The sequence below is a fragment of the Rosa rugosa genome, chromosome 4 (assembly GCF_958449725.1).
Source record: "Rosa rugosa chromosome 4, drRosRugo1.1, whole genome shotgun sequence".
Taxonomy (NCBI): Eukaryota; Viridiplantae; Streptophyta; class Magnoliopsida; order Rosales; family Rosaceae; genus Rosa; species Rosa rugosa.
The window spans coordinates 48,453,316-48,474,654 of record NC_084823.1 but is presented as its reverse complement, the minus strand read 5'-3'; the positions used below and the strand labels follow the sequence as shown (position 1 = coordinate 48,474,654).

The 21,339-nt window shown below is 41.5% G+C and overlaps 4 protein-coding genes across 7 annotated transcripts; 3 read left to right on the top strand and 1 right to left on the bottom strand.

The window, feature by feature from the left end:
* The first annotated feature begins 1,371 nt into the window (after positions 1–1,371).
* LOC133707033 (oleosin H2-like) lies at positions 1,372–2,683 on the top strand. The gene has a single exon (XM_062132579.1). It carries the CDS (start codon positions 1,763–1,765, stop codon positions 2,444–2,446), a length of 684 nt encoding a protein of 227 aa, XP_061988563.1. The 5' UTR covers positions 1,372–1,762; the 3' UTR covers positions 2,447–2,683.
* An 841-nt stretch (positions 2,684–3,524) lies between these two features.
* Positions 3,525–6,746, top strand: LOC133746044 (lysM domain receptor-like kinase 3). The gene is made up of 9 exons (XM_062174200.1): positions 3,525–4,215; positions 4,296–4,490; positions 4,570–4,793; positions 4,917–5,022; positions 5,132–5,283; positions 5,382–5,479; positions 5,606–5,744; positions 5,847–5,945; positions 6,022–6,746. Exons 1-9 carry the CDS (start codon positions 3,582–3,584, stop codon positions 6,184–6,186), a joined length of 1,812 nt encoding a protein of 603 aa, XP_062030184.1. The 5' UTR covers positions 3,525–3,581; the 3' UTR covers positions 6,187–6,746.
* A 6,350-nt stretch (positions 6,747–13,096) lies between these two features.
* On the top strand, positions 13,097–16,556 carry LOC133743146 (AP-1 complex subunit mu-2-like). Its single transcript, XM_062170964.1, has 11 exons — positions 13,097–13,521; positions 13,669–13,815; positions 13,922–13,984; positions 14,076–14,252; positions 14,336–14,439; positions 14,830–14,937; positions 15,135–15,231; positions 15,335–15,432; positions 15,681–15,822; positions 15,935–16,057; positions 16,148–16,556. The coding sequence occupies exons 1-11, from the start codon at positions 13,393–13,395 to the stop codon at positions 16,244–16,246; spliced, it is 1,287 nt and encodes a 428-aa protein (XP_062026948.1). The 5' UTR covers positions 13,097–13,392; the 3' UTR covers positions 16,247–16,556.
* Positions 16,557–16,948: 392 nt separating this feature from the next.
* Positions 16,949–19,169, bottom strand: LOC133743147 (uncharacterized). Of its 4 annotated transcripts, none has more exons than XR_009862979.1 (3): positions 18,269–19,169; positions 17,584–17,747; positions 16,949–17,151 (listed from the first exon to the last, which is right to left on the bottom strand). XR_009862979.1 is itself a non-coding variant. In XM_062170966.1 (2 exons), exon 1 carries the CDS (start codon positions 19,095–19,097, stop codon positions 18,273–18,275), a length of 825 nt encoding a protein of 274 aa, XP_062026950.1. In that variant the 5' UTR covers positions 19,098–19,169; the 3' UTR covers positions 16,949–17,151; positions 18,269–18,272. The 4 variants fall into 4 exon arrangements, 1 of the variants encoding a protein (XP_062026950.1); XR_009862977.1 differs by having other exon boundaries at positions 17,584–17,718; XR_009862978.1 differs by having other exon boundaries at positions 17,590–17,718.
* Positions 19,170–21,339: the final 2,170 nt, after the last annotated feature.

Genomic DNA, 21,339 nt, shown 5'->3' with positions numbered 1-21,339 from the left:
GATTGATAGGATTGTGAATAGGAGTAATTGACGTTGCTATTAAACGTTGCCTATTTGTATACATCATGTACTCCTATATAAACCCCCTCATGGTGAGATGAATAAACACATTCTATTCTTTGTGTCCAAACTCTCTCTCTCTCTCTCAAAAACTTTTCTGTTTTACAACAGCATATGTATTATATAAACCAATGTAATCAAATAAGGTTTATAAAATGCAATCTAGTTTTGAATTCAAATTCAAATCTGTATAGTTATTGAGTCAAATCCTTAATTATATATCAGACAAGATAGGAAGTTATTGACAGCTCCTTGATGGAAGGAACTGCTCTAACTGCTGTCATTTTGTTTAAAAAGTAAGGATGCCTTCATTGATTTCTATTAGAACATCACTACTCTCATTCGTTTTGTCCTATCATACAAACTGAGAGATCAAGGCTGCATCTAGGAGAAGACAATGAAAATGGCACCACAAGTACCACAATTGTTGTTAGTATTCTGCAACCCTTTTAATGTTGTACTGGTTTACTCAATGGTTTTCATGTATCTTGCATTTTAAGTCAACAAAATCAATCTTTAACTCAACATGGACTTCAATTCTGTTAGGTTTCAAACTTATTAGAATCTAGTACTATAATTTATTGCTATTACATACATTTGGTTACTGTGGGATTTTCACGACAATGATTCACGATTGTGATTCACTGCAGTGATCATTTAAATTAGGTCCACAAACTGTGAGAATCTACCAAATGTGGGAAAGATGTATATGAAAACCAAACTCTCTAGGCCTAAAAGAAGATATGAAAATTTATTGACCTTGGGTGTCAACATTGTCTTAGGCCTTGGGCTTGAGCCCTTGGCATTCTCTTGGCATAGAGTGTTATCATATGATTCATATGTATCTTCCCTTTGCATCATCAGGTGTTGGCATTTGCTTGGCCTTGAGCTTTTGGCATTGACATTGGCATTGGCTTTGGCTTGGCCTTGGGCGGTGGCTTAATTTGGCATTTGCATCTGCATCAAGCGACGACTCGTTGCTATATATAATTGTTCGAAGACATCAAGTACCACATATCGACTTTCACCCAAACGTACTAATTCTCGGAATGCTAATTTTAAGCACCAGCTTCAGGTGTTTTAGTGAACTATTTTTAACCATGTAATATTTCATATGTATAAGTTCTCCAATTGGATCTTGTTTGTAGTTCTATATAATGAATTAAATAATAAACGAATGTTATGACTTGTGAATCCCCCTCACTCTTCCTCACTGGCTACACGAGTTCCCCTCAAATTTGAGGTATTTATAAACCCTAGTCTTCCTCACTAGTACACGAGGATCTTGATCAATATACAGTAATCACTAGTTATAACATAATTGGAGCTTTACATTGCATGCTTAAAATTGCTGTAAAAGAACTTCATCCATTAATTTTGTGATAAACGGTTGAGAAATATAGGATAATTATCCATGCATGTCCCAAAAAATGTCTCGCACTATCATTTGCACGCTACCTGAGTACCAACAAAACTTTGATGACAAACGTCTTAGCTAGTTCCCACGAGTCCAATCTAAAGTGCATGCAATCCTCCACGTGTCTTCTCCACCCTTTCAACACTCACCACCTTTATCCTTCACCTCACCGCCACTCTCCCACTATACTATCCTCCCTCCCCTTCTCTCATTCTCAACAATTCTTCATAGCGCAGATCGATCACCAAATCTTTGCAAACAAAACCAAGTAACACCCTACTAGCAATGGCGGATCAGAGAAAGCAACATCAGCAGCAACAATTCCGCGGTGTTGGCGATGATCAGCAGAGCCAGCAGTACTACGGCGGTGGCGGTGATCAGCAGAACCAGCAGTACCAGTACTCCTCGGACGCTAAGAGCCTCCTTCCCCAACACGGACCCTCCGCCTCGCAAGTCATTGCAGTCATAACTCTTGTTCCTCTCGGTGGGACCCTCCTACTGCTCGCCGGCCTCACACTGGCCGGAACTTTCATTGGGATGGCCCTCTCGACGCCGCTGTTTGTGATTTTCAGCCCGATATTGGTGCCGGCTATTGCCACCGTCGGCTTGGCGGTGGCCGGCATTTTGACCTCGGGGGCTTTCGGGATCACGGGGCTCTCGTCTTTCTCGTGGTTGGCCAACTATCTGAGACGCACGCATCTGCCGCAGCAGGCAATCCGGGGTGTGCAGGAGACTTCGGGCCAGTTGACGCAGAAGGCTAGGGATCTGAGCCAGACTGTCTCTGAAAAGACCCAGGAAGCTGGCCAAGCTGTCCAAGGGAAGGCCCAAGAAGTGGACCAGGCTGTGCAGAGCAAGACCCAAGAAGAGGGTCAGAATGTCCAAAGCAAGGCCCAAGAAGCAGGACAGAAGGCCCAGGATACTGGAAGGAGTCACGAAGGCGGTAGAGCTCGGGATGTGAAGGTGACATAGATAATGGGCAGATCTCTATGAGTCTCTCTCTCTCCCTTTCTAGTTTTTGGTTTAGCTATTTTGTGTTGCGTTGATGGTAGTTGTATTTATGTTTTTATCATTTTGTGTGTGTTGTTTGTTGTATGTGTTAATAAAGGAGTGTCCTATAGGTAGCAATTCGAACCTCATAGGTTTATTCTGTATGTCCTTGTCTTTCTATTTTCAATTTACTATTGTCATTTGGAACGAAGTGTTTGGATTTACTATCTTTCAAGTCACATTATCTATCTCATATGGGCTTATACTAGCATGAAATAATTGAATCACTTTTGGTAGAATCACATAATTTAGTGTTCGGTAGCACACTAGCACATTTGTTAGAAGCACATAATGATTCAAGTTTGCCCCTCTTGACTATTTCTGTTGAACACTGGTCTAGAACGACTATGATGACCTGCAAATTCATTTTTTAAAGCAATGCCAAACGAGCTTGAACTACGCTGAAATGTCCTGGATAGCTAAGTTTATCTCAGTGATTGATATGGCTCACCAATATATTTCACTGTCTGAATGATCGAAACACCCAAGAAACATTATCTTTATTGATTGCATCATGCAGAGGAAGAAAGGCTAAGCTAGGAAGAAAATGGAAGAGACAAAGTATAGAAAGAGAGCCAACATAAGATCCAACCCATAAAACACCATGAAGCACCAGATAGCATCCGCAAGGCGGTGAAAACAAAGCAGAAGCAATGTTGCCCCTGACCTTCCTTCATATTCTAGTAACTCTGTATACACATACAGGTCCTTGTCTCTTAAGACTTTCATCTTCAACTACATGCATAATGAATCAACTGGCTACTTTATAATTTGTGTCTCTATTTCCAACTCTATGTTCACATCGAATAGACGTGTAGATGTTGCCATCTCTCTCGACCTGTAGCTAGCCCACCACCTGTTTGATAATTTTCCAAGTTGTTTAAAAATTGCTAGCTAGGTCCATACATATTGTTAATCTCATAAGCCACTTAGAGGAGACAAGTTACAATAATTTTCCGGCTTATCTTTGCTAGCAAAGACAACCAAGTAATGCCAAAACCGGATGCCCCATTCATATTTCTCTTAGCCTCCTAGCTATGCTGATTATCATTTCACTATGGAAATGGCTTCGCTGAACTTTCTCTTCATTCTCTTCACCATTTTGTACGCTACCGTCCTCTCTGCCAGTGATACTGTTGGTGTAGAGTCAACTCACATATACCCTTTTACTTGCTCTGCTTCTCATCACATCCGGAGCTGCAATTCCATGCTGTATCACATTTCTACAGGCCATCAAATTGAAGAAATAGCCTCTTTTTATAAGGTGAATGTATCCGAGCTTGAGCCCATAAACCGTGATCAAAGTCAAAAGGACTATCTTGTATCTGTGCCTTGCAGTTGTAAGGACATTGCTGGCACACAAATGTACGTGTATGATACCAATTATCCAGTTCAATCAGGGGACACATTTGAGAGAGTTGCAGGCGAGTTTTACAGTAGCCAAGCTTTGAGGGTGGAAGGCAATTTGAGCACTATACACCTTGTTTGTGGCTGCGTGAAGAAAAAGTCGCAGGAGGTTGTGACATACACAGTTCAAGAGCATGACACACTATCAGGAATTGGACATCTTCTAGATGCATACGAGTCTGAAATTGAGACATATAATAGAAACTTTACTAAAGATCCGAGTTTTCTAGATGTAGGTTGGGTGTTGTATGTGCCGAAGAATGGACTTCGAGCTAACAAGAAAGGTAGTGATTTATTTCATTTTAAAGATGTATAGTCTACTCTTTTGAAGTGCATGCTAACCCAATTTTTCCATTCAAACCAGGAAAAAGACTCAAGGTGTCTATAGTCATAGGTGTATCGTCCGCTGTTTGTTTTGTTTTGGTGGCCGCCTTCATTGTGTTCCTTCTCATGAGAAATAGGATCTGTAGGAACCTAGGGGATGATGTGCACCTTGTAAACTCAAGTGCGAAGAAACGTTCCTCGCTGAAGCAACAGTTTTTTAAAAAGGAAATGGAAGGTAGAGGGAAAATCTCAACTCAATCTTATAGCATTAATGCCTCAGTTGGTTCACTTACATCAAGTTCTTCTTGCTGCAGAAACTTTTGAGAATGATAGACCTGTTATATATACTATGGAGGAGATCAAAGAGGCTACAAATAACTTTGACGATACCAGAAAGATTGGGGAGGGTGGATACGGTTGTGTTTACTTTGCCATAATAGGAGAAGTAGAAGTTGCAATTAAGAATATGAGATCTACCAGAACAAAAGAATTCTTTGCTGAGCTCAAGGTGTTATGCAAGATACATCATAACAATGTGGTAAGAAGAGAAAACCAACAAGATTTTATTTCTGAGGAGTAAAGAAGTAAAGAAATGTTATATCTTCTTAAGACAGAACTAACAAGATGAAATTTGCTATCAACCGAATCTTATATATTCTAGGTGGAGCTGCTAGGATATGCTAGTGGAAGTGAACATCTTTGTTTGGTATATGAGTTTGTTCAGAATGGATCTCTCAACGACCATCTTCATGATCCATTGTTGAAAGGTATATAATTAAACAAATCTTATTATGCATAGTTTCTAATATATGTCTCCGTTTATGAAATTTTGTTTTTACTTTCTTTGGTGGTTCATGAACTAGTGGAAATTTGCAGGTCGCCAACCTCTTTCATGGACTGCAAGAGCACAAATAGCACTGGATACTGCAAGAGGGATTGAATACATTCATGATCACACGAAGAAACGCTATGTCCACCGTGATATAAAAACGAGTAATATTCTACTTGATGAAGGACTCAGAGCCAAGGTACAACACAACCATCCTTGGGCCTCTTATGAAAGTAACTAGCCGTTATTCTCTATAAACCATTCATAGTTATCATTAGGTGATGGCTGTTGACACAGGTAGCAGATTTTGGGCTAGCAAGGTTAGTGGAACGGTCTAATGAAGAAGATATCGTTGCAACTCGTGTAGTTGGAACACCCGGTTACATTCCTCCTGAGTAAGTTTGATGCTCTTGCAGTACTAGTTTTTATTGTTATACTGTTTGAGAAAAAATAGAAGTTCAATTACACAGTTGTGATTAAGGTGATGAATTGACCACCCACTGTTCTACTTGTTTTTCAAGATCGGTGCGGGAGCTACAAATGACATCAAAAGGTGATGTATATGCATTCGGAGTGGTTTTAGGAGAGCTAATAACTGGTCAGCGTGCCATTGTTCGTGACGACCGAGAGCCAAAAAGGATGAAATCACTTGTCTCAGTTGTAAGTCATTGGGTTGCTTCTTAATTGAACAAGAAAGCAACTCTGTAACTCGATAAACCAGTAATATTATGATCAATTATCAACAGTTTTTTCTTTCCCCAGTTACTAGAAGTATTCCAAGATAATGATCCAGAGATTGCTTTGGAAGCTAAAATAGACGGTAATTTGAAAGGAAGCTACCCCATGGAAGAAGTCTACAAGGTTTGTGCAGCTGAAACATCATCTCTTAGCATTTTCTATACTAAATATATAATTTGCTCAATGCTTTGCTTGGCAGATGGGAGAAATAGCAAGATGGTGTTCGAGTGAAGATCCAGTAAATCGGCCAGAGATGCATGAGATTGTACAATCACTCTCCCAAATTTTGATGTCCTCAATAGAATGGGAAGCTTCCCTTGGAGGGAAGAGTGAGGTCTTCAGTGGATTATTCAGTGGAAGATAACATGAAGACCAAGCAAGATGTGGCCACTTTGACCTAAAATGAAATGGTGAACGTGTGTCCCATGATCACTTGGCCTGTGGTCAGAGAAGCAGGACAGGGGTAGTAAAAGTTTATGTTCACTAGTCCAAAATCTTGAATGTAGTGCAGTGATAACTTATATACAAGTTCAGAAAATGTTCAAGCAAAACCTTGTTTAGAAGTCTTAGTTCAAGTGACATGACATTTAACTCCAATTGTAAAAATACTTATCCTTGTTGTAGTATACATGAATCATATTGTAGTATATATGAGTCATAGTATAAATGTCTATATCATGTATAAATAGGCACTTGAGTGTATAGATAAGGTACTTGAGTGTATAATATAGGTATAGAGACTTGTGTGACAAGCTTTATGCCAAAGGGCAACAAGCATGACAATTATCATCATCACAGCTACCATGATTGAGCTGCAGCTGTAAATCAAGTTGATACCAAGCTTGAGATTATCTTTGAGCTTTCACACTTGTAATGTATTCCTATAAATACCCTCTTGTATGAGATGAATAAACACACATGAATCTCCATTCTTCTGCAATATTACTCTCTCTACATTCCTGTTAATTTACGTTTTTCCTCAAACACGTTATCAGCACGAAATTGCTCTAGAATTAGAATCGAAATTGACAAGAGTAGAGGAAGTTCATAATCCAATCAAAGTCATTTTTCCAAACCTACAAAAAACCTCCAAACCCTAGCAAATATCAAAGCCCCTGATTCAAGAAGCTCAGAACCGGCCTCAGAATCTCAAGAATCGGCCGGAAACTACCTGAACCGGCCACCGGAAAATTTGGAGTGCTGCCGGACCGCTGCCAAGTCCTGCCGAGACCTGCCGAGCAGCTGCGCAGAAGCTGCCGAGAAGCCCTGCCGAGTCCTGCCGAGATCTGCCGAGAAGCTGCCGAGCGAGTCCTGCCGAGAAGCTGCCGAGCGCATCTGCCGAGACCTGCCGAGCAGCTGCGCAGAAGCTGTCGACAGCACCTGCCGAGAGCTGCCGAAAGAATCTGCCGAGCTGCTGCCGAAGACCTGCCGAGCCCCTGCCTAGCAGCTGCCGAGCAGCTGCCGAGCTGCTGCCGAGCAGCTGTCGACACATCTGTCGACAGATCTGTCGGGCACTTTTCCGGCGACTTTCGGGACACTTTTCCGGCGACTTTCGGGACACTTTTCCGGCGACTTTTCGGACAATTTTCTCGATTTTTTCCAGCGACTTTTAAGTCACCTCCGACAACCTTTTCCGGACAAATTTTCCGGCGACACTATTTCAAGGTATTTCTTATTAAAAGTTCCTGTTTTTTGAGTTTGTATTACTTTTCTCTTCTTTTCAGGGACTTGTAATCAAAAAGGCGGAATTATAGAAATTCACGCTAAACGAACTAAGAGCGTTCGTAATCTATGAACTAAGAGTGTTCATAATATTCGGACTAAGAGCGTCCGCAAGCATCGATTTTTGAACTAAAAGCGGAATCGTGGGGATTCACGCTAAACGAACTAAGAGCGTTCGTAATCAATGAACTAAGAGTGTTCATAATATTCGGACTAAGAGCGTTCGCAAACATCATTTTTTTGGTCTAATCCAAATATTCTTGGAAATTGATTTCTTGGTAGCATAGCTTGGAAATCTTATTATTTTAGTTTTCGTGGAAGTTTAAACTCCGAAACTAATATATCTTCTCTTCTTATTTTTCAGAATGTCGAATGAACCTAGACTCGACTTTTCAATACTTGACTCAACAGGCTCGGAATACCATGGCTGGGTAACCGACGTTGAGAACCATCTCACTGCGAGAGGGATATTACCCATAATCCAGGCACCTAACCAGGGTCTTGTGTTCCAACGAACACCCACAAAGCACGCACAAGCTATTATCTTGATGCGACGCCATATGGATAAAGCACTCAGATTGGAATACATGTCAATCAAAGATGCAAGAGACCTATGGGCAGCGCTAGAAGAGCGCTTTGGTAATATCCAAGATTCCCTCCTCCCTGACTTGAAGGTTCAGTGGAACAATATACGATTCTCAGACTTCAAGTCTGTTGCTGAATACAATTCAGAAGCTCTTCGCCTAAAGGCCATGCTGAAGTTCTGTGAAAAACCTCTCACAGAAGAAGAGCTAATTGAGAAAACTCTCTCCACCTTCCCCATCCAAGCAATTATACTATCAAAGCAGCATCGCACTGAATTTAATGCTGGACGACTTACAAGGTTCAATGAGCTCATCAATATTTTGTCAGTAGCTGAGAAGCACGACAACATCCTTGTAAAGAATTATAATTCAAGGCCCGTTGGAACCAAAAGCGTTCGTGAGGCGAATTATAATGCACCCAAGAGAGGGCGCAAGGAGCGGTACCCTACTAATAGGGGACATGTGTACCCTAATAACAGGGGACATGAAGGACGAACGAGTCCATATAACCGCCCCAACAAAGAAGGCAGCCGCAACTATAGTGCGGGCACACGTGGTGGTAACTACACACGTGGGAGAGGTGGATATAACAACACCATGGGCCGTAACACTGTGGGCCGTGGAGGTCGCACCATACGCCGTGGTAGTAGCAGTAACAACCCGCCTAGGGAATATCCACAACGTGCACCACCTGCACCTCAAATCAAGGGAGGCAACCACAATGACATGTGTCATCGGTGTGGTTCAATCGAGCATTGGTTCAAGCAATGCCATGCAAGTACCCAACTAGCTGCAAGCTACAAGGAGTATAGGCAATTGAGAGAGCAAGAAACCAATCTTGCTGAAGATGAAGATATGAATCTTGATGAAGATGAAGATGGTGAAGATATCACTCTCACCACTGAGGACTTCAAAGCTGCAGATAAAGAGCACGAGGATGCCGCAGACTTTGATTAGAATAGTCCTTTCTATTTTCCAAGAATGGCAAATGTGCCTTAGTCAAATGACAATTGTATTAAAACTCTTTCTCATGTGGCGCATCCAATGTAGTATGATGTCTAGGAAAGTAATTGAGATCGGGGTACTTAAGCGAGCCTCGCTCCACCAACATCTCTCTACTTTCCTGGTCATATTTCATTGGAGTTACCAAACGGATTGAGTAACTACAATTTGTCTAAAGTTTGATTTTATTATGGAATAGACTTTGGAAAACTTTGATGTAATCATTGACTATTTTCCTTATTAATAAAGTGTCGCATTATTATTCAATGTCATGGACATGTGTTAAATTCCGAACTTTATATAAAGAGCCAATAGTTTTCATGTGGAAACACATTGTGAGAATGGACAAGAATTCCTTTGCATTACCTCTAATAACTACGGACATAAACGAGTATTAGAGAAACTTATGTGTCACTCTAGTGGGTTGTATGCAACCACTATTCGAGCCATTGAATCAAACCATGTCATAAGAGATGACTTATGGGATTCTGACACATATAGGCTTTGGCAAGAACGTTTGAGATATCCAGGTTGTGATATGATGCTCCGTATATTAAAGACTTCACACGGACATCCATTCTTCACAACGAAAAGAAGTACGAACCAAATATTGGTCCAAAGAGTTACTTCTAAAAGATATCATTCGTTTTGCAAAGCTTGCTATTTTAGCAAAAATAGGATTGAGACCATCCTATGCAAAGGACACTAAATAAAATATGCCATTCTTGCAAAGAATTCAAGGTGATATTTGTGGACCTATTCAACCAACTTGCGGACATTTAAATATCTCATGATGTTGGTTGACACGCAAACACACTAATCACGTGTTGTGCCATTGTCCATCTATAAAAGCTGCTTATGCTATACTCATAGCACATATAATATGACAACGGGCTCACTCCCCGGATCATCCTATTTAGTCATTTGGATTTTGACTATGCTAGTGAGTATACATCGAAGATTTTCGATGGTTATTGCAAAGGGAGTGATGTTGGACATCACATTCCCATATACACACCTAAATGGTCTCGTGGAAATAACTACGATGGTAGTTCAGACATTGGCGATGCGCACCAATCTCTTTATATCCGCTTAGGGTGATGCAATATCGCATACAACTATGCTAATTCCTCTATGACCTACCGCCACTCAATGTATCCCTGCGTTACAGCTAGTGACTAGGTACAAATATTTTGTACTTACGCACATTTGAGTGAGTCATTTATGTGCCAATGTGAGCCATTTATGTGCCAATTGCGCCGCCACAGCGCCTATGGTAGGTCCTTAAAAACAAGTGAGCAACTTAGTTGGAATTGAGACTCCAACAATCGTCCGCCACTTAATGCCCTTGAAAGGCGATCTCTTTCCCGTTTGATTTACGGATGTCACTTTGATGAGACAGTCTTCCCGTCGTTAGGGGGAGATAAGAACACGAATGTTTAGCAGGAACGACAGGAATTGTCGTGGTCTGTCCCCACTATGTCTCATCTCGATCCCTATTAAAGTGACGAGATCACACACATTTGCTGCAAAAATGCCTGCAAGGAAGGACGTCCCTACAAAAGGACGTAGCGCCACTCTACACAGAGGTAGGCAAGGCGCCAACGCCATAGAAAGTGGCACTCTGGCGTTACAGGCCATGGCCCCAGCTAGGATGCGTGGGAAGCCCGTGGATTCGAAGGATATTTTGGCATCCTTAGATCATCGACACTCAACATCCGTCTCATGAGTATCTTCTGGATTATGGTTATCGTTGGGGGACGCCTCAACGTCAGAACCTATTCCTGAGAATATAGAGCTTTATGAAAATTACACTAGTGTACATGAGACGTGGAATAGAAACTCCATCATAATTGATGATGTAGATGCGCATTTTGATGCGCATGAGTTTGTTGAGATTGATGATATCGAACCACGCTCCGTTGAAGCATGAATACCAACGTAGAGAAATTTAGAAGCCCTTAAAGAGTTAAGGGAAACCGTTGAACACTTGAAATCCGAGTTTGAGATGAAGGATTTTTGGGGAAACACGATTAAGCCTCGGTTTTTGAACTTGAGCACCGTGTTGATAGATGCTTAGGCATTTTGACAAGGTCAAGCCTTCAAGCACCCCATGATCATTCGTAGTCTTGATCCTGAAAAGGATCCTCTTCGTCTGAATGGATGATCGGACGAAGATGTGCTAGAGAGGCTGAAGTGCCTTACTCAAGTACAATAAAGCGCATTATTGTACTTAGCTCAATGCACAAGACTGGACATCTCACTTTGCCATAAACTTGTTAGCTAAAGGTATAGCTCTGCGCCAACGCAATGCCATTAGATTGGTATAAAAAGATATCTTTCGATAACTTGAGATGTACGATCGATATGGGCTTATTCTATCCCTACAAAGAGATGATGAAATCAAACCCATCACACACCAAAAACGCCGCCAAACGCTGGCCTACGTTTTCTATTCCTACCCCAAAACGACAGAAGTGTTTTGGAAGGTTTTGCTGATATTTGGTATCTGTTGACCCATACAAAAGCCTTCCCAGACTGGTAAAGTGTTCACCATGGGTAAGACCGCGATACCTTGAAGGTCTACAGAATAGACCTTAGTCGCTATATCTTCGAACAATGCAGAGATTATTGCTCTTCACGAAGTAGTTCGTGAATGTATATGGACTGGATCCATATTTACGCATGTTCGAACAGTTGTGGTTTGAAGTCTACCACAGATGAGCCTACAAGCATTTAAGATAATGCTGCTTGTTTTGAAACAAATGATGCAAGGCTGCATCAAAAGCGACAACATCAAGCATAAAATCAGCAACAACAGACTCTCCTAAAAAAATCAAACAGAGGGGGAGATGTCTACATATATGGTCTCGAAACGTGAAGAGTGTGTTGTGCTCTTTTTTTTTCCCTTTCGACCGAGGTTATTTTTGTCCCATAGGGTTTTTATTACTCGGCAAGGTTTTTAATGAGGCAACGAGAGAAGCACCACGTTTGGGAGACACAAGGAGGAGTATCTAAATCAGGGGGAGTATCCAGAAACATACTCCACACTCAACGCGCGTTGTGCTCTTTTTCTCCTTCGACCAAGGTTGTTTTTTCCCACAGGGTTTTATTACTTGGTAAGGTTTTTAACGAGGCAATTTCGAAGCGCACGGCCTAGACAATGCTATTAAACATGAAATATCCAAGGGGGAGTGTTGTAGTATACATGAATCATATTGTAGTATATATGAGTCATAGTATAAATGTCTATATCATGTATAAATAGGCACTTGAGTGTATAGATAAGGTACTTGAGTGTATAATATAGGTATAGAGACTTGTGTGACAAGCTTTATGCCAAAGGGCAACAAGCATGACAATTATTATCATCACAGCTACCATGATTGAGCTGCAGCTGTAAATCAAGTTGATACCAAGCTTGAGATTATCTTTGAGCTTTCACACTTGTAATGTATTCCTATAAATACCCTCTTGTATGAGATGAATAAACACACATGAATCTCCATTCTCTCTGCAATATTACTCTCTCTACATTCCTGTTAATTTACGTTTTTCCTCAAACAATCCTCACACTTATGGACCATTTTGACTCTCACCATTTTCTTTCCCTAAAAGAAACTTTTGACACCCTAAATCCAAATCTTTCATGGAAGAAGAAGAAGAAGAAGAGAAACAAAAAATCACCTAATTTTTCATACCAAAAAAGCTAGCATTTGATCTAGTGATTAAGAATTTTGGTTCTAATAAAATGATATATAAATAATAATACATTTATTTTTAATAAAATACTGATATAGTTTTCAAGTTCGCATCTCTTTCGAATCAAAAGAGAAAAAAAGAGAGTAACGAATATCATAAACAATCAAAGTCAATGTTCACATGGTCATCACATGATCAGAGATATTTTTTTTTACCCTTAGATTGGTTGATATTAAAACACTTAAATCTAAAAATGAGCACAACAAAATTCTGGGTCACCTGATGATCTCGAAACAATCTATTGGGCTTTCCTAATGGAACGTGACCAATAGGCCCACGTAATTCTGAATCACAGGTCCCCAGAATTCAATTCAATACATATAGAATTTCATCATCGCCAGCTCAAATTCGCCTGAAACAAATTCAAGCTCTGAAGTATCATCATCATCATCCTCCCCATTTTCTCATTGGTCGCTTTTAGTCGTCACCATGACGCAGAAATCGAAAAACCAGAGCCATAACTGAGCCGGTGATCCATCCAAATCCCGATCTTGAATCAAATGGCCGGCGCCGCCTCGGCGCTTTTCCTGCTAGACATCAAAGGCCGAGTTTTGATTTGGCGCGACTACCGTGGCGATGTCTCTGCTGCTCAGGCCGAGCGTTTCTTCACCAAGTTCATCGAGAAAGAGGTAAATCCTTTTGTCTCTCGTTACCTTGTGCTTCAATTGAAATTCACGCTTGGATTGATTTTGAAATGGAATCGTCAACTCAACTTTTAAGGCTTGTGTTAGCCGAAATCGATTGAATTTTTTGCTGGAAATTTTGATTTTATTTAGGGCGATCAGCAGTTGCAAGATCCTGTGGTGTATGACAATGGAGTCAGCTATATTTTCGTACAGCATAACAATATCTACTTGATGATTGCGTCGAGGCAGAACTGCAATGCTGCTAGCTTAGTGCTATTCCTGCACCGTGTAGTTGATGTGCGTGCTCTTCAAGCTCTGAGTAGTTTTACTTTTTGCATTCTGATAATGTTATTGCCAGAGAGTGATTTTCGTGTTTCTCGATGTGTTTTGTTTATGTGTTCAGGTCTTTAAGCATTATTTTGAAGAGCTAGAAGAGGAGTCTCTGAGAGACAATTTCGTCGTAGTGGTAATTGAGCTGTAAGATCTTTTATAGATAGAATTTTGGAGACACAATTTTGATGATGGTGTATGCTAATGAGGCCTTGTGTGCTCGACAGTATGAGTTGCTCGATGAAATTATGGACTTTGGTTTCCCGCAATACACTGAAGCAAAGATCCTCAGTGAGTTTATCAAGACGGATGCCTACAGGATGGAGGTTACGCAACGTCCTCCCATGGCAGTCACAAATGCAGTGTCTTGGCGCAGTGAAGGGTTACGATATAAGAAGAACGAAGTAGGTTGATCCTCTTTTCATGTTTATTATTGATTAGTTAACCCATGTGTGGGGTATCATGAAGCTGCATCTGTTTTCTTCAGGTCTTCCTGGATGTGGTAGAAAGTGTCAACATACTTGTCAATAGCAATGGACAAATAATACGGTCAGATGTTGTTGGGGCCCTAAAGATGAGAACATATTTGAGGTGCATGACTTTCTCCTCTTCTTAACTTTTTTATCTAGACAAATTCTAGGACTTAGCTACTACATTAGCTACAAAGCCATTTACCTGCCTTATTAAAATGCTCTTTGGCCAACCATCATAAACCATTAGGATTTTGGCAATACAAACTTCAGCATGACTATTAGGCCGTTCATTTTGAGTTAGGGTACTGGATACTGATCAACATAAATCCCATCCAGTTACTTAAGGCTTATATAGGTAAAGTTGAGCTTAGGAAATGAATATTTAGCCTGTATTTACAATTGCTAATAGAATTGAGTCTCACCCTCAGATTTTTGATGTTTACTTGTGTTGATAAAGAGTAACTTTATCTTAGACACTGACGGGATAAACTTGCTTCATTTTCCCCAGTGGTATGCCCGAGTGTAAGCTTGGACTAAATGATAGAGTTCTGCTGGAGGCTCAAGGTCGAACAACAAAAGGAAAAGCCATTGATCTGGATGATATCAAGTTCCATCAGTATGTTCCCTTATGTAGCTATTTCTTATATCTATGTCTTTATAGTTGTTTTCTTCCTCGTTATATAGCTAGTTTGTATATCTGCTGCTTCATATATCATTTCTTGTTCATTAGGATTTATTATGTTATAACATGTTACTGCTGTTTCATATGCAATAGCCTTTATCATTTACTTTTATTTTACCCCACCCTGTTAGGTGTGTACGTTTGGCTCGTTTTGAAAATGACCGCACTATTTCCTTCATACCCCCTGATGGAGCATTTGATTTGATGACATATAGACTCAGTACTCAGGTATATTTCCCGTTCTATGCATCTTTAATACTGTACTTTTCCCTTACATTTGTTTAGAATATAAAGCAGAGAAGATTATTTACTTTTCTATAAATGGTTTCAGGTGAAGCCTCTTATCTGGGTGGAAGCACAAGTTGAAAAGCATTCTAGAAGTCGTATTGAATTCACGGTAAAAGCAAGGAGCCAGTATAAGGAGCGGAGGTAAAAGCATAGATACATCTTCTGTAGTTTAAAATGTTCACTTGAGGGATTTTTTAGATTGTGACTGTTTCTTCTTTCTTTATTGGGTTAGTGCTCAAAGCGTTTGTTGAATCAATTAGAAAAAATGATTTGGGCTCTAAGTTACAACTTTCAAAAGCTTAGCAAGACCACTAATTTTGTTACTCATTAAGACATCCATGAATACCACTTTAATATTTCTGACTGTAAGCTCTGTTGACTTTGTACAGCACGGCTACACATGTTGAAATTGATTTGCCTGTTCCTGCTGATGCTACCAATCCTAGTGTCCGCACGTCAATGGGATCTGCTGCATATGCTCCTGAGAAGGATGCCTTAGTCTGGAAAATCAAATCTTTTCCTGGTAATAAGGTGAGACTTGGTTTACTAATTCCATGTGATTTTTTCGCCTTCCATCTAGTATATTATTGTTTATGCACACCTTCCAACATTATTAACCATGTTTGTAAATAAAAATGTATAGGAGTATATGTTGAGGGCTGAGTTTAGGCTTCCTAGTATTGTCGCTGAAGATGCAGTTCCGGAAAGAAAAGCTCCCATTCGTGTGAAGTTTGAGATACCATATTTTACGGTCTCGGGAATTCAGGTGTGTTATCAACATCATTATTTTCATGAATGGGATTCTTGCTGTGATTAATTTAAACTAATGTGCCTGTCTGCCATTTGTATTTTATAGGTCCGGTACCTAAAAATCATTGAGAAAAGTGGATATCAGGCTCTTCCATGGGTGAGATACATAACAATGGCTGGCGAATATGAACTGAGACTAATCTAAAGGCAACTTGCTTGTTGTGCTGCTTTCAATCGCGTAAATAGAATACATTCCGCCGGAGAATTCCTTCAATTTCATCTCCAGTGATCTTTTTATGCTGTATTGGTTTTTGTTTGATTATAGCATTGGTTTATAGCGCAAGAGGTTACCAAAGAAGTTTTTCAACAGAAAATTTATTGCTTTTCTTTTTTGTTATAATGGACGGCAGATTTTGTTTCTGACCCAAGCTTTTTCCTTATTTAAAGTTAGTGATAGGAAATTGTGAAATTGTAAATGTTGGATCCTTTCTTAACTCCTTTTTCTTTTTTATTCATTGTGTATCATTTTGACAGAAAAATTCTGTGCCTACAAATTTATGTTAGAAAGCGCACAAGTAGACAGAACGCACAAATCTGGACTGAATTGAAGAGATTAGTTCCCCAAAAATCAATGAACTGCACTAAAGTTGGTTCATCATTTTCCAATACCATTTTTTTTTGGCAGATGAAGGAAGCACTTTCTTTAATGTTCATGACAATTGAGAAATCAAAGAAACAATCTTCAGTTTTTGGGTGCTGTTAGCAATGATTATATTTTTTGATGGATATAGCAGTACTCCCAAACACTGGGAAAAGCTTCTGATGCACCTGATTGTAACTATAACTCTTTTTAACGGTATAACCTCATCATCAACAGAGAGCAGGAGGCAAGTATAGCGCTGAAACGTAAAGGACAAACCAAATTCTAATCAACATCATCATCAGGTTGTACAAATAACTAGTTCAATGTTCTGCTACATAGTTGTATTTAACGCCAAAAGTACTCTCTATTCAGACATGCTCATACTCATTTAAAGGAACTGAATTTAGGTTCAAAATATCAGGCATTCAACACCACTTGGAAACCCTCCGATCATAACCTGTTCATGCCTGCCCAAGAGAAAAGGATAAAGTCAACTTTTAAGCAAGAAGAGAATAACCAATTAACACAACAAAATTGTGCATACAAGTTTAGTAGTAGAAGCGACAACATCTCCAGCTCAATTCCTACTAGAACACGTTAATCAAGTTCTCAATTGATCAACAAAATTTGGAAAACAGTAGGATCTAAAACAAGCAGACGGTCCTAGCTAACTAGGACTCCTATATAAGGTAATGGTTACCAAAGATTCTACAAAAGCCTAATTGTTAACCAAATGCAAATGTAGTTTATCAATGATGGAAACTTGAATTTTCATCATACAAAACTTAGAAGCAAAGTTGAGCTGTAGTATGTTAAAGGTCCAATGTCATGGACAGAAATGTGCAGGGGCTGGAATAAAAGAATATAAAATTCATGTGAAATAAGGATTTTCTTGGTACCAGTACATTGAGTAAATCAGGTTGTTCCTCGAACAATTTGTGCATATCCTTTCTCATAACCAATATAGAACACACCAAAGAACTACAGCCTCAGAAGAGCAGCACCCTTATACAGAGATTTGACCAATCCACATCCTATTTAGCAAGAGCAATTTGTAAAACTTCTGCTAAGAAAGAAAACTAGACTAAAAAACCTATGTTACCTAAACATGTATTCAAGCAACAAAACAAAAATGCACATTTGAGCAAACACTGCTGGGAGAGAAATGTGCTTTCACATTCCAATTATACACATTCTTCTGAAACAGTATGAGATATTTTCTAAAACCAAATCTATGCTAGGCATTTGTATATAAATGCAGGTATAAACATTATCAAAGTTATTGGACACACTTAGGGTTGGAGGGATTACCAAACCTTTCCAGACTTGACAGAGGTTATCTTAAGTTCAAAGAGCTGCTTTCTATGACAAGCTATCAAGGCTATTGAATTAAGATTATCCTAAGACAGACTACCAATATAAAAGTATCAAACCTAATTCCGTTGAATAGACACTTCCAATAAAACAAATAATTGCATATGCCACAATGTATTATACCCTGAATCTCTAACTAAACTCAACAGATATCAATGGCACAAATCCAATCAATTCTTTCACTCAAAGTTGAAGAAAATCAAAACATACCAAATCACTGTTGCTGGTTCTGAGAGTTGGGTGGAGGCGGCATGCCACGAGGCTGTCCATACAAAGGAACACCACCAGGTGGAGGAGGCATCCCAGGACGAGGTGGTGGACCTTGCATTCCAGGCCGTGGCGGAGGCGGTGGACCCCTCATCATCTGGCCAGGAGGCCCCATTGGTCTCTGAGCAAACTGCATTGGTGGAGGGCCTGGAAACTGAGGTGGACCGCCGGGCCGAGTAAACTGTGGAGGAGGCATCGACGGCGGCGGTCCCCTGGCCATCTGCGGCGGCCCCTGCCCTGGTGGATATCCAGCCATCTGGCCAGGTGGCCTGAGCACCGGCGCAGACGGATAGTTCATCGGCGGAGCAGACAGATTCGGCATCGGCGGGCGAGAAATCTGAGGCTGCATCATTCCCGGAGCAGGCCCACCGACACCGCGAACCGGACCGGAGAGACCCGGCTGAGCCTGCGCGAGTGGCGCCACCACGCCTCGCCCGGCGCCGCGGCCGATTCCAGGCCCGGCCATGGCGGCGGCGCTGGAGGCTTTGGCTCTGGACTCTTCCTGAGGAGGCGGACCCTCGACGGTCATGGAGACGACCTCTTCGCCGCGGAGGAGGACCATCCCTAGAGTGCGGCGGTCGTCGCGTTCTTCGTTGGTCTTCTTGCCTTTCGCCGGGGGGAGCTTGCGGAACTCCTCGCAGTCGCCGAGGACGAGGTTCATGTGGCGGTCGAAGGCCATGAACTTGCCGACGAGCTGGCGCCCGTCTTGGATTGTGACCCGCATCCGGTAGTTGATGAATTGAAGCATCTTGGAGCTCTTCGACATCGACATTGCTTGCTGCGATTCTTGACCGTTCTCCGCTCCCCTAGGGTTTTGGATTTGCTTTGTATTTACTGAGAGACACCGAAGGTATAAAGAGACTGAGCTACCTAGGCCATGGGCTTCAACATTGTGGACTATTGGTGGCGTTATTATGGTGGACCTTAAAGCTTAATATTTTTCTATAAAACTCCGATACCCATGTGAATTTGCGGTAAGCCCAATAATTTGGGCCCGCCCTCTCTTTGTTGCCCTCCTGAATTTATATATTGAAGCTTATCTGTGGTTCAACAACTTGTAACCCAAGAAGGTGTGGTGCTCTTCTTCTTGATCTGTCTAGTTGAAGGCAGCAGAATGATATGTAATGGTCATTCTGGCATGTGATGAATACAATTGGCACCCGATTTGGGTTTGATTCAAAAAAAAAAAAAAAAAAAAAAACTTGTAACCCTTCTAATTATTTATTTACTTCAACTTAAATGAGTTCATCTAACATTTCACACTGAAATTACATAAAATTTCGCTAGTGTAAACAAATTATTGTAACGCCTGAATTAGGTGAAACTTATATGTTGTTCAACATTTTGTAACGCCTCTAGCTATTTATTTCTCAACTTAAATGAGTTCCTCTAACACATATGACATTACGTAAATTTCGTTAGTGTAAACAAACTAGGGGCCGTGACCACTTACCCGATTTTAGGCTAAAAATTGCCAACTTACTCCACTAAGAGTTTTTTAACCTCATTTACCCAATCTAGCAACTATTGACAGTTTTAACCTTATTTTAATTATTAAATTACAATCATCTCTCTCTCTCTCACACACACACACACATCTGCTTCCTCACCCAGACCACCGCCGCCAAGCCCTAGGCCTCGTAGCTTCCATCACCGCCGGCTACCAATGGGAATTTCTCGGCCATCACCGCCGCACTCCATCGTCGAGCCTATGCCTCCATCGTCGCCGTCGTCATGCTCGTCTGCTGCAACAAGCTCGGCGACTTCTCGATCTCGTAATTGGATTCGACGACTCGTTGGGGTCGTAGACGGAGAGGAAGGAGAGTCCGGAGATGGCGCCGAGGAGGTAGGATTCGGATCAGGCCTGGACGGCGAGGCCGGAGTTGTTGGTGGTGTCGGCGTCGAACCAGAGGACGGGGACTTGTGGCAGAGGTCGAGGAGGAGGGTGATGCAGCCCCGGCAGTTGCCGGCGATGAGGAGGAGGTGGCAGTTGGAAGGATTGGTTGAGAAAAAGTCCCGGCCGGGGGGGGGGGGGGGGGGGGGGGGTTGCTGAAGCTTGCTCCGATTTGGTGCCCAGAGCAAATTTCTGGGTGGCCTTCTTTTTTTTTTTCGTTTTTTTTTTTAGAATGAGATAGTCTTCTTCTGTTTCTATCTCTCTGAAGTGTTCCAGGATGGAGGTGTTGGCAACAATTGATGGAAGTGTCGGTCTGTTTTCACCGCCTCCGTGAAAACCCGAAACAAAACAAATAAAAAAATTACTGGGGGGCAATAAAAAGATTACTGGGGGGCAATAAAATGTTTATTAGGGCAATAATAAAATTATTTATTTGCCCACTTACTCCACTAAAAGTTTTTTAACCCCATTTACCCAATCTAACAACTATTGACAGTTTTAACCTTATTTTAATTATAAAATTACAATCATCTCTCTCTCTCTCTCTCACACACACACACACACACACACACATCTGCTTCCTCACCCAGACCACCGCCGTCAAGCCCTAGGCCTCATAGCTTCCATCACCGCCGACTACCAATGGGAATTTCTCGGCCATCGTCGAGCCTATGCCTCCATCGTCGCCGTCGTCATGCTCGTCTGCTGCAACAAGCTCGGCGACTTCTCGATCTCGTAATTGGATTCGACGACTCGTTGGGGTCGTAGACGGAGAGGAAGGAGAGTTCGGAGATGGCGCCGAGGAGGTAGGATTCGGATCAGGCCTGGACTGAGCAGAGGGCCTGGACGGCGAGGCCGGAGTTGTTGGTGGTGTCGGCGTCGAACCAGAGGACGGGGACTTGTGGCGGAGGTCGAGGAGGAGGGCGATGCGGCCCCGGCAGTCGCCGACGATGAGGAGGAGGTGGCAGTTGGAAGGATTGGTTGAGAAAAAGTCCCGGCCGGGGGGGGGGGGGGGGTTGCTGAAGCTTGCTCCGATTTGGTGCCCAGAGCAAATTTCTAGGTGGCCTTTTCTTTTTTTTTTAGAATGAGATAGTCTTCTTCTGTTTCTATCTCTCTGAAG